The 13010-nt window shown below is 42.7% G+C and overlaps 1 protein-coding gene across 1 annotated transcript in view; it reads left to right on the top strand.

The window, feature by feature from the left end:
* DHX57 (DExH-box helicase 57) overlaps positions 1–13010 on the top strand; it is a 69962-nt gene that overhangs the window by 22846 nt on the left and 34106 nt on the right. Inside the window, exons 13-18 of the mRNA XM_075862788.1 lie at positions 2829–2945; positions 5982–6078; positions 6172–6345; positions 6845–7045; positions 9924–10200; positions 11573–11668. Coding sequence (XP_075718903.1) covers positions 2829–2945; positions 5982–6078; positions 6172–6345; positions 6845–7045; positions 9924–10200; positions 11573–11668 — 962 coding nt within the window. The remainder of the gene's footprint in view (positions 1–2828; positions 2946–5981; positions 6079–6171; positions 6346–6844; positions 7046–9923; positions 10201–11572; positions 11669–13010) is intronic.

The following is a 13010-nucleotide window of genomic DNA, read 5'->3' on the forward strand; positions in this document are numbered from 1 at the left end:
ACGACAGGGTCCGTGTGTCGGCCGATAAAATCGGCCGTCTTTCCCAGCTGGTTTGCATCCGTTCCGATTCCTTTCCGGGCAGTGTTGCCGTCTTTGACGGACGATTTTGACCAGTTTTGCATCAGTTTTTTTTCCCTGTCCGTTTTAAAATCGGATGAATTTAATTTGTACATTTTTGCCACACACTTCCCTCTGTAGATAATGCCACACACTGCCCTCTGTAGATGCTGCCACAGCCCCCCTGTAAGTAGTGCCACACAGCTCCCTGTAGGTAGTGCCACACAGCTCCCTGTAGGTAGTGCCACACAGCTCCCTGTAGGTAGTGCCACACAGGTCCCTGTAGGTAGTGCCACACAGGTCCCTGTAGGTAGTGCCACACAGGTCCCTGTAGGTAGTGCCACACAGGTCCCTGTAGGTAGTGCCACACAGGTCCCTGTAGGTAGTGCCACACAGGTCCCTGTAGGTAGTGCCACACAGGTCCCTGTAGGTAGTGCCACACAGCCCCCTGTAGGTAACTCCACACAGCCCCCTGTAGGTAGTGCCACACAGCCCCCTGTAGATAGTGCCACACAGTCCCCTGTAGGTAGTGCCACACAGTCCCCTGTAGGTAGTGCCACACAGTCCCCTGTAGGTAGTGCCACACAGTCCCCTGTAGGTAGTGCCACACAGTCCCCTGTAGGTAGTGCCACACAGCCCCCTGTAGGTGGTGCCACACAGTCCCCTGTAGGTGGTGCCACACAGTCCCCTGTAGGTGGTGCCACACAGCCCCCTGGGGGTAGTGCCACACAGCCCCCTGGGGGTAGTGCCACACAGCCCCCTGGGGGTAGTGCCACACAGCCCCCTGGGGGTTGTGCCACACAGCCCCCTGGGGGTAGTGCCACACAGCCCCCTGGGGGTTGTGCCACACAGCCCCCTGGGAGTTGTGCCACACAGCCCCCTGGGAGTTGTGCCACACAGCCCCCTGGGAGTTGTGCCACACAGCCCCCTGCGGGTTGTGCCACACAGCCCCCTGGGAGTTGTGCCACACAGCCCCCTGCGGGTTGTGCCACACAGCCCCCTGCGGGTTGTGCCACACAGCCCCCTGCGGGTTGTGCCACACAGCCCCCTGCGGGTTGTGCCACACAGCCCCCTGCGGGTTGTGCCACACAGCCCCCTGCGGGTTGTGCCACACAGCCCCCCGCGGGTAGTTCTACACAGCACCCCCCGCCCGCATAGATGGCACCTCCTCCCCACCTACCTGTCTGTAGATAGCGCCACTGTTCCAGGAGAAGTCCCTGACTTCAATGTCCAGATATGGACCGTGAAGTCAGGGACCTCTGGAGCGGAGTCACCGGCCACAGGGTCGAGGATTCCGCTTCAGAAGTGCCTGAAGTCACTGTGTACACCGTGAAGTCAGGGACTTCTGCTGGAGCAGAATCCCCAATCCCTGGCCATAGAGTTGCCGAAGCTATGGCCGGGGATTGGGGATTCCGCTCCTACAGGGAGCAAAAAAAATACCCTCCTCCTCACATGCACTTCGCACTGTGAGGAGGAGAAGGAGAGCGCGAGCGACGGAAGACACGGCCGTCACTCGGGACACATTCAAGTGATGGCCGTGTATTACCTGGCCCCATAGACTTCTATGGGGGCCGGGAGAACGGCCCAAAAATAGGGAATGTCCCAAAAAATCGGTCGTGTGAATAGCCCCATTAGGGGTCTATTGCTCCTACTGCAGCCGTGTGATGGCCGTTTTTTGAACGGCCGTCACACGGCCAGGAAACCCTGTAGTGTGCATAAGGGCTTAGGGTTTATACATGTATGAGATGAGTGGTGCTATATAGCTGCTGTTTATCTCTTCCTCCAGTAGTACAAAGGGTACTAGTAGTAGTCTGTCACAGATCACATTTGTAGGAAGCTCCTTCTGTAGAGTCAACCACTGATTGATCAACATGTAGTGTTCCTTCTCTTTTAAAAAAAAGAGCTTCTTCAGCAGCTGCAGTATGTATTATATGGTACTCTGTTTCAGCTGCTGCAAAGCAATTGAATAATCACCTTTTTTTGTTCCTGTAGCGTTCAAAAAGTGGCTGTGCAGCAGCTGAGGTGTACTTCTGAGTTCTGTGACCGGTATGAATGCACTCAGCCTGCTGCTTTATGCTTTGATGTAGTCATAGTACTTCTTGGTGACTTCTACTCTGATTTATAATATCTCATAGGGGTACCAGATGCCATATATTACGTTATTATATTTCTTTATTGACATACAAGTAGACATGTAGGCTAAATGCGCTACCAGCAGGGCGGTGTTGCAACTAAACAAGAGTGTTGCATATTGACAGAAAAAAACGTTTTAGGGCCTGTTTGCAACAGCGTTCAGGTTTTGTTCACCCTTTCTGTCAGAGGAACTGATGAACGGAAACTATCACTTCCGTTTGCGTTACCATTGATTTCAGTGGTAATGCTTCTGTTTCAGTAGGTTTCCGTTTGTTTCCATTCAGTAAAGTTTTTGTTTTTTTTCACGTAAACAATAACGCAGTTGACCGTACTATTGTTTCCCTGAAAAAAACATGAAACTTTACGGAACAGAAACATACTGAAACAGAAGCATTACCATTGAAATCAATGGTAATACAAATGGAAGCGATAGTTTCCGTTCATCAGTTCCTCTGACGAAATGGTTGAACGGAACCGATAAATGGAAGCCGAACGCTGATGTGATCAGGCCCTAACACTGTGTTAACAAGTGTGTCCTTATTTTTTGCTGTAATATATGCGTGATGCTTATAGTAAATGCAAAGGTTTGTTTTCTGTCTTGATTTTTTTTTATATATTTTATTTTTTTCTAATCACAGGTGTTAGTAAATCCGTTATTAAAACCATGTCTGCTATGGATTTGGACAAAATAAATTTAGATTTGATAGAAGCTCTGTTGGAATGGATAGTCAGTGGAGATCACTCTTATCCACCAGGTTAGTAAATTGGCGAAATGAATCAAACCTCAATTTACAATGAAGAACCACCATCCTAATCCTCATACATACACACATTTCCTTTCCATTCACTCTTTTGATAAGTACATTTGCATAGCAAAAGAAACCACGAGGGACATTAAGAATACTAGTCCAAGGTACATCAGTCATATTACGTGCATCATCTCCCCTAATAAGGTGCACACCGGCTGGAGAATATAGTGCTGTCTAATGAATACTAGAAAAGTGACCGAAAACTTCCCTAAATAAATCTCACTTGGTACGACTTGAAAAGCCATTACCCATTTACTGCCACAAACTACATTTGTTATTTGTAGTGTTATGTATTGTTAGCGGGTACTATGTAAATAAAGTTTATTCACTGTGTAATAAAAAGTTATTTAAACTTTCTAATATACTTATATACTTTTTTTTTATTGATTCCTCATCGTTTTCAAGATCTTGACGCCAGGTAATTGAAACAGTCAGGATAGGTTTTCTGCCCTGGAATGATGTTTTTCAATCAATGACCCAAACTATTAGAAAGTTGTATAGCTTTCCATTATACAAAGAATAAGCTTTATTTACATAAAACCAGAAAGCCCCATTAAAGTGTTGTGGATTTTTCATAAATATGGTGTGCCATAATTTACTGCATACTAGCCATTCTTTATAATGCAGAAACTGTGTTAATAAACGTCCCCCATTGTTTCGTATCAGCCGCTTGGGGGAGACCATATAAATAATTGATTAAAGTCGGAACAACCACTGAACAGGTGATTGGGAATCAGCCTAAAAGGACCAGTCTCTTTCAAATGTATCTGAACAACCTCTCCTCCAACACAAGTTTTTATTTTATTTTAATACATAATTATTTTCAACCTTATCTAATCTATAATATTGTAAAGCTTTGTAATTGCCTGGACAGCCCCCATTCTCTCCTATTCCTGGTGCACGTAAGTTTGGATTCCCCTGTAGGTCTTGATTCTAGAACCTAGAATCTAGAATATAGTACCCACAAGATTCAAGTAATATTGATATACTACCCATATACTGTAGCTGATAGTTGGGTAGTCCTGCTATGGCATAAGATATGGTGCAAAGCTAATCTCCAAAAATTGTATCAATGTTAAAGTGGTTGTTCCCACGATTCAATGTTACATTTCTCTGTTGGAGGATAGAATCACAATTTTTCAATTAGAATCATTTTAAAAAAAATACTCCAGTGTCTAGATATTGCTGTTACATACTTGTTTAAGTTGTCCCTGGTGGTGTTTTGATTCCCTCTCAGTACATCCACCTTTTGTTTCCAGTACTGGTGGTCACACATGTCCAGTTGCATTAATCCCACCGCCCCAATCCTTCATAGTTGGCAGAGTGATTGCTGCTATTGTGCTGGCCAACCAATAAGAATCTGTGCTCTAGAAGTGGGTTTTTTTTTGTTTGCACTGAAGACGTTAGGTGGACGTTCTTTGAGGAAATCTAAAGAACAGCAGTGGGCGCCATAACGTGTAAGTAATGTTTATCGAGGCTTGGCTCAGCCTCTGCTGTATACAGATATCTCACACATTTTGAGTACTTCTGTTACCAACCAAACTCCCCTTCCCTCTTGGAATCATTGTTGTATGCACTGCTGTTGAATGGCGTTGAGATGACTTCCCTTGTTCCATTTATCAGAGCTTGGGAACTAGAAATGGAGTGATCATTTGATTCAGTGGGCTGGATGAAGGCACTCGCTTTCACTCATAAGTCCTCTGTCTCCTTTAGACTAGAGGAGAAAAATTATCAACATTTATCTCCGTAGTACAGGACGCTTGAGCGTTTATGGGAAATATATTGGGGTCTGCTGGAGATGTGGGGACGAGGTAGGTACTCGCATATATGGTGGACATGTAGATATCCACATGGGACAAAAGTAAACCTGGACCGCATCCACTTGCTATACTTGATCTATTGCGGCTCAGCAAAATAAAATGTCTGAACATGAGGTTCTTAGTAAACATTTTGATCAAACTGTATAACCCACTTGCCACTTCACGGCGACTTCTTTCACGCGAGTTCCTACTCAACCAAGTGTAGTATCCCATGTCAACCAATGCCGCTGCACCTGCAGAGGGAGCAACCAAGGAGGCCAGCAGCACTCATGCTGCCAATCTAAGCCACCTTGGCTCTGGACTACGTCCCCCCACAGGTGGTGGAGATGTAGACTTGCTCCTTTTTGGAAAACACTGTGCACCCAGGTTACTGATGATCACGTCTCCTGGACCCCAGCTATGGCCCTTCTATCCATGTTGCCGGACAGCTTAACTTTTTGTTTCTACAGGCCGCTAGATTGGTGATTCTGAGACACTTGGAATCGACAACAACCCCGTCCCTGTCAGAATGGGTTTCCGAATTCTCTAATATACATTGAATAGGGGAGTTACTGATCAACAATTCCGGTCAGGACCAAACATTCTATGTCACTTGGAGGTCTTGGCTCATATGAATCCAAAGCCTTCGAAACCTGGGTTTCTAACTCAGGCTGACCTCCACTTCGACACACCACTCTCACTCCTTTTCCTTTTTTTTTGTTTTTTGTTTTTTGTTTTTCCCCCCTCTCTTCCTAGAGTTTCGTGTTGTTGTTTTGTCTATTAATTTGTCTGATGTTTAGATGGAAATGTTACTTACAAAATAGAATATTTTTAAATACTGTACATATAAGCTATGTTACTATGCTGGTATTAATATGTGTTAATAAACATTGATTAAACCATTACAAATATATAACGGCAATATTGTGACGAGAAAGCTTTTTTTTTAAAACCAATTCCAAATGACATTTTTTTTTTCTTTTTGCATGATCTAATAGATAAATGTAAAACTTAATTGTGGGACAACCCCTTTAATGGTAAATGCAGTGAGAAGATGACCCCCCCCCCCCCCCACATCCTGTTTTAGTAGGCAGTCATCTTATGATCACAGGCTGCAATGTGTATATGCATCCAAAACAATCCCATTATGTACTCAAAATTGATACGTTTTTTTTTGTATTAGGTGCTGTTTTAGTATTTCTGCCCGGTCTTGCAGAAATCAAAATGCTGTATGAACAGTTGCAATCAAATGCCTTGTTTAGTAACAGACGTAATAAAAGGTAAACGTTTCATTACATATGTTATATACGATCCTAACAACCAAACAGATAATAACATTGTGATCAATTAATATGGTCTGATTCCTTCGACAGGTGTGTCATTTACCCCCTACACTCATCCTTATCCAGTGAGGAACAGCAGGCAGTCTTCATAAAACCACCGCTAGGGGTTACAAAGATAATAATCTCCACCAACATTGCTGAAACTTCTATCACCATTGATGATGTTGTGTATGTGATTGACTCGGGCAAGATGAGAGAGAAAAGGTATTGAAATATTATATATACAGTGAAGGAAATAAGTATTTGATCCCTTGCTGATTTTGTAAGTTTGCCCACCGTCAAAGACATGAACAGTCTAGAATTTTTAGACTAGGTTAATTTTACCAGTGCGAGATAGATTATATATATAAAAAAAAACAAAACAGAAAATCACATTGTCAAAATTATATATATTTATTTGCATTGTGCACCCATAGACTGCTACAGGCCAATTCTATACCTGTTTGTGACTCCGATTTTATATGGCTTCATATGGCATACTTGAGAAAAAAAATTGTGGTGATGGGAGAATATAGTGCTTTACAGATGCACCATATCATGGTTTGCGTTGCATGCGTTTGTGAACCTTTTGCGCTGCCATAGACAGTCCAATCGATGGCTTACCTGAGATCCTAATAAAACATTGCTGTGTTAGAGGTATATATAATTTTTTTTTCCATCTGCTGCAACTAACGTGAAGATGTTAACATTATCTGCTTCCTAGGTATGACCCAGGTAAGAGCATGGAGAGTCTTGAAGACACTTGGGTGTCTCGAGCCAATGCCATACAAAGGAGAGGAAGAGCTGGGCGAGTAGCCTCTGGAGTGTGTTTTCACCTCTTCACCAGCCACCACTACGAGCATCAGCTTTTAGAGCAGCAACCACCAGAGATCCATCGAATCCCATTGGAACAGCTCTGTTTGAGGTATTGCTAAGGGCCAGCATATCTTAATTGGTCATGTTTTTTCCCTCTTTTTTTCTTGCATTATGCACAAGGACGTCTATGGGGCCCTACTGTACCTCCAATGCCATACAGAGGCATACATTGTTTTTTGTTTTGTTTTTCTTTCCGATTCCTTATAAATCCAACAGAAAACAAAAATCATGCCATCTTCCATTGGCTGCCATGTTACATAGTTACTTCCCGTAAAAGTACACAGCTCTTTAAGGTCAAGTGGCACTGGCTCCTCCATGTAGTTCAGAAATTGTATAATCTGAACTAAAATTCCTTGTTATTGAAGACATTGACAAATGAGAACTAGGCCCATCTTTTGCTTGCATTTGGGACATTCATTCAGCTGGTTCCTATTGAACCTAGTTGTTTTGCTAATGGTAAGTTTAGTTTAGAATGAATGGTTGCATTAATCATTTGAATTGGTTTTACTTGCTTCAGCATCTCAGTTGTCTTTTGCTATGTAACCCAAATTTGCCTTCCAGTTTGCTACTGCCATTTATGTATTGCAGAGATATATGCCAATTTCCACTAACTGTACTATGTAGTAGAATATTAGAACAAGACCTACTCCGTCCCCTAAACAAAGATAAATTTGTTGGCTTGATTTGATAAGTGGACACTAAGGCCCCATGCACACGAACGTATTTTTTTCCTCCCGTATATACTGGCGTAAATACGGGTCCTTTGTCACACGTATTCCACCAGTATTTACGGACCCGTGCCCGTAAATACGGGTCCGTTGTCACCAGTATTCCACCCGTATTTACGCACCCGTTTTCTCTGCACTAATCGGCAGCCCCTTCTCTCTATCAGTGATAGATAGAGAAGGGGCAGCCCTTTTGGGCAGAGTTTCCGCAGTGATTGAAAGTAAAAGTTCATACGTATCCCGGCCGTTGTCTTGGTGACGCGTACAGCAGGTGCAGCAGGTGATTGGCCTGTGATTGGCTGCAGCGGTCACATGGGATGAAACGTCATCCCGGGAGGCCGGACTGGAGGAAGAAGCAGGGAGTTCTGGGTAAGTTAACTTTTAATACTATTAACTCCAGCGGTAGTCACTGTCCCGGGTGCTGAAAGCGTTAATGCCGATCAGTTAACTCTTTCAGCACCCTGGACAGTGACCATCCTATGTCGCCTAGCAACGCTCCCGTAATTACGGATGCACACACGTAGCCACCCTGAAATAGGACATGTTCCATATTTTTCAACGGCCCGGGCACCTTCCCGTAAGCAAACGGGAAGGTACCCGTGGCCAATAGAAGTCTATGGGCGTTTTTACGTTCGTGTGCATGGGGCCTAACTTTTCAAATAACGTATGCTAAACTAAAAAGTTTACCTGATATAGATCAACTTTTGTAATTTACTTCCTGTTAAAATTTAGTTGTTTTATCCATGCAAATTCTATGTGTAGTTACTGTAATATGCTGTCCACCCCCCTGCTGTCAAGAAAAATCTATCCCTAGTTACAGACAGATTGCTGAAATTGGAGGCGGATTCTCTTCATAGCATACCAGCTTCCGGTTACTCTTTCTTACCCAAGTGCTGGATTCTCAGCTACACTGCTCAATACTGCTGTATAATCTCCTCCATGCTTCTGCAGCTTCTGTGTATATGTAAAAGATAGAGATAGGACAGGAGGATTCTCCTCTTCTATGTGTGCTGTGTATATAAAACATGATAGCAGTTAGGCTCCGCCTACTAACTCAGGGACAACTGAGAATTAAAGAGAGCAAGCCTGCCGAGGGAAAAACTGCTAAAAAATAAAAACTACAAGTCATATAATGGCCAGGAATAGTATTATTCCTCATGTTCACACATATGACCGCTTATTCTGAAAAGTTAGGTACCCTTTAAAGGCTATGTAAGTTTTTTTTTGTTTGTTTTTTTTAAATCCGTGTGTTTTTTTTATTTTAAAAACCTTTTACTTTTTGAGATACAGCTTCTGTGTACAGGATACATAAAAGTTGTATCTTAAGGTCAAAGCCGTATTCATCAGGTCGGCGGGACTGACGACTATGGTGAACACTGGTTCTGCGTGTCTCTGGCATGCAAGATCCAGCTCTTATCGATCACAGCATAGTTCATGAGCTTAGATGATTTATTTTAAAAAAAAATAATAGTAATTGCCTTTAAAAGTTCACATAGCTTTTAAGTAGGTTTATGCTCTCATGATTATTTAAAGGGTAGCTAAACTTTTACAAAACGTTTGACGTGACATGTCTGATGTTCAGATCAGTGGGGGTTCGAACACGGAGACCCCCACCAAATGCTCAAATGAAGCGGCAGAACCGCTCGGGTGAGCCCTGTGCCGCTTCGTTTCTGATAGACTTTCTATTGAGTCCGTACACCACTCCCAGGAAAGCGGTTAAGAAACTACACCGCGCTCACACGAGCACTTCTGCCGCTACATTTTAATGATCGTGGGGGTCTTGGTGCTCGGACTCCCACCGATCAAAACTTCTGACATGTCACTATGTTTTTAAAAAGTTAGTTACCCTTTAACAAATAAAATTTAACTGTACTTCTAGTACATTTCTGCCTTTGGCGTGATTTTCATGTGTTATTTGACCTGTAACAACATGTGTTTTGTTTGGTGGCTCAAGTTATTTCATGATTTTTCGCACTGTATTTATCCTATCTGACTATTCACAGATCAATGTATTCAAATGTGTTCTGACCATATGCTTCCACAATCTGTTTTATGCCACACATCAGAGCCCTACTGTAACGAAACACATCTCACAAAATTATGATATTCTTTTTCTTGGTGTTTAATTAACATTTTCAGTTACTATCTTAAAAGTTCAGCAAACCTGTGAACTTTTATATTTCTACATTTTATTATTGACAGAATAAAAATTTTAGAGATGTTTTCGACGTGTCGTTTGGAAACCGTATTGTCCAGATTAATTGAACCCCCCAGTGTGGAGTCTCTGCATGCCTCCAAGTTACGTCTTCAGGATCTTGGCGCACTTACCCAGCAAGAAAAGCTGACGCCACTTGGGTACCATTTGGCCTCTCTGCCTGTGGATGTGAGGATTGGTAAACTCATGCTCTTTGGTGCCATCTTTCGATGTCTGGACCCTGCTCTAACTATTGCTGCCAGCCTGGCCTTTAAGTCTCCTTTTGTAAGTATCATGATGTTCAATCTAAACTTTTCTTTAGCAACTGTGTGAATTTGCTAGATTAAAAATAATTTTAATTGTTTCGTCAGTCTCTTGTCTAATTTATGGTATGAATTAGAAGACATAGGGAATTCGATTTTAGAGCAATTGTATCCACCCTGCTTTTTCTACACGGATGGGGTGAGAACTCTCAATCACATGGAGAAGGGTTGGGAAAGTCAGAGGGGAGCCACCCATAAGACACATTTCTTCAAGCCAACCACATTACATGGTCGGCGACCCAGTGGATACAATATAATTTCTCTTTTTAAATGTGTTTTTCTTTTGGTGTTTCCATTTTTAATTAATGGGTTTATTGCCCCCCAATGGTGTGAGTTTTTGTGTGGGATGAATTGTTGTGGAGTTTGGGTGTGTTGTAAATTGTCCAGGATTCTTTTCCATTTTTTTGTTTTAATGTTTATTTTTTGTGTTGAACTGGCATTGCTGGTCTTAGTGGTTATCTTTGTTATTACCTACAAAAAAAACTATAAATAAAAACGATTAAAATGCATTTTTTTCAAAAAAGCCTTACTTTCAATGCTGCATTTTCCCATAATTAATTCATGCTGCTTTCAGGCAGAACAGTATGAACCTTTGTTATGGGTTCCTTTTAAGCTAGCATGTGATGATAAATGGCAGGAACAGCCTTCCCTTAAGGCCTCATTCGCACGAGCGTATCAGATTCACGTGCGTGAAAAACCCACATGAATATGGTCCGTGTGTGTTGCGTTATGCATCAGTGTGCTTTGCGAATGGCATGCGTTATTCACGCACTTGCAAAGCACATCTTTTTTTCAATTGAATTGATGTGTTAATCACGCACCGCACACGCATGTTCATCTGTGTGCTGTCCGTGCTTTTCACGCACTTATTGACTTCAATGGGTGCGTAGGTGCTTGATAACGTACCAATATAGGACATGCAGTGAGTTTCACGCAACACACTCTCACTGCGTGAAAAATCACGCATGTGTGAATGGCCCCATTGAAAACAATGGGTCCATGTGCTGTGCGTTGATTCACACTCGTGTGAATGGGGCCTTAGGCTGGAATCACACATGCAGATTGAGATGCAGTTTTTTGAGTCAGTCGGGAGTGAATCCAACAGGAAGGAAAAATACAAGTCCTTCCTTTATACTTCCATTTTCTTTTTAATCCTTTTGCGTTTGGCTTTAGAAATTACATAAAACACTGCATGTGTGATTCCAGCCTTATTGGGTCATTTTCCCTTGAAATAAAGGGCATCATTTAAAATAACATAAAACATAATAACAGGATGCTATTTGCTTGACTGTCGCCTTTTAACACATACAAACATTTTTTATTTTTTTTATTAGGTGTGTCCGTGGGATAAAAAGGAAGAAGCAAACAAGAAAAAGCAAGAATTTGCAGTAGCCAGCAGTGATCACTTGGCTCTTTTTCAGGCTTATAAGGTAGAGGCAGGAGCACTTGCCCAAAGAATGAATTACACAGGTTTAGGTGCATGTGGCATGTTGTAATAGCAAGCATACAATTGAACAAATTTTGACCATTTTCACTCTAGAGAAATTATGTATGGGCCATAACAAACCAGGACTATGCATTACTTTAACCCCTTCCCGACATTTGTCAGACGTATACGTCATGGAAAGTCAGAAGCTGAGTCGGTGCCATCATCCCTGGATGTCAGCTGTATCTTACAGCTGACATCCTGCTGTAATGGCGGGGACCGAAGTTAGCTTAGATGCCCACCATTAGCCCCTTAAATGCAGCCGTCAAAAGCGATCGGTTCATTTAAGGTGTTTTCAGCTCATCGACACCCCAGCAATGAAATCGCCGGGGTGTCGGTGGCTGCAATAGCAACCGGAGGCCTAATACTGGCCTCCCGGTATGCCTAGCATGGAAAACTTTCAGCCCACGCCCAGAGGCGGGGCCTGAAAGGCTTCCGTAGCTGCCGGCAAGATGGCGCCAGCTCAGGAGATGAGCCGGCGTCATCAGCGGTGGATGTCAGCTGTATGTTACAGCTGACATTCACCTGTAACGGCAGGAACCAGTGCTAGCTTCGATCCCTGCCATTAACCCCTCAGATGCAGCGATCGCTGCAGCTTTGTGGTTGTTAGCAGATCGGCAGCTGTTCCCTGCACTAACACGACTGCCGACAGCTATTATGGCAACAGGAGACCTAACAATGGCCTCCTGTCTACCATGTCTCCTGTCTGCCATTACGGAAGCCGATTAGGCCCCGCCCGGAGGCGAAGCCTAATCGGCTTGCTGTCAGTGAATGACTGACCGATCTAATACATTGCACTACATAGTGCAATGTATTAGAAAAAAAATCGTACAGTTGGACCTTTAAGTCCCCTAGTGGGACTAAAGAAAAGTGAAAAAAAAAGTAAAAAATATAATAAAAGTTTCAAGTAATAAAACACAATCGCCCTTTTTCCCTGATCAAGTCCTTGATTATTGAAAAAAATAACATATTTGGTATCGCCGCGACCGTAACGGCCTAAACTATAAAAATATTATGTTATTTTATTCCATGCGGTGAACGGTGTAAAAATAATGCCAGAATTTCTGTTTTTTGGTCACTTTGCCCTATAAAAAAAATTTTAAATAACAAGTGATCAAAAAGTCGCATGTATCCAAAAATGGTACCTATAAAAACTATAGCTGGTCTCGCAAGCTCCGTCGACGAAAAAATGAAATCGTTATGGTTCTCACAACATGGCGAAACCAAAAATACATTACAAAAGTAATTTTATTGTACAAAAAGTTGTAAAACATAAAAAAGTGCTA

The sequence above is a fragment of the Rhinoderma darwinii genome, chromosome 4, assembly GCF_050947455.1.
Source record: "Rhinoderma darwinii isolate aRhiDar2 chromosome 4, aRhiDar2.hap1, whole genome shotgun sequence".
Lineage (NCBI taxonomy): Eukaryota > Metazoa > Chordata > Amphibia > Anura > Rhinodermatidae > Rhinoderma > Rhinoderma darwinii.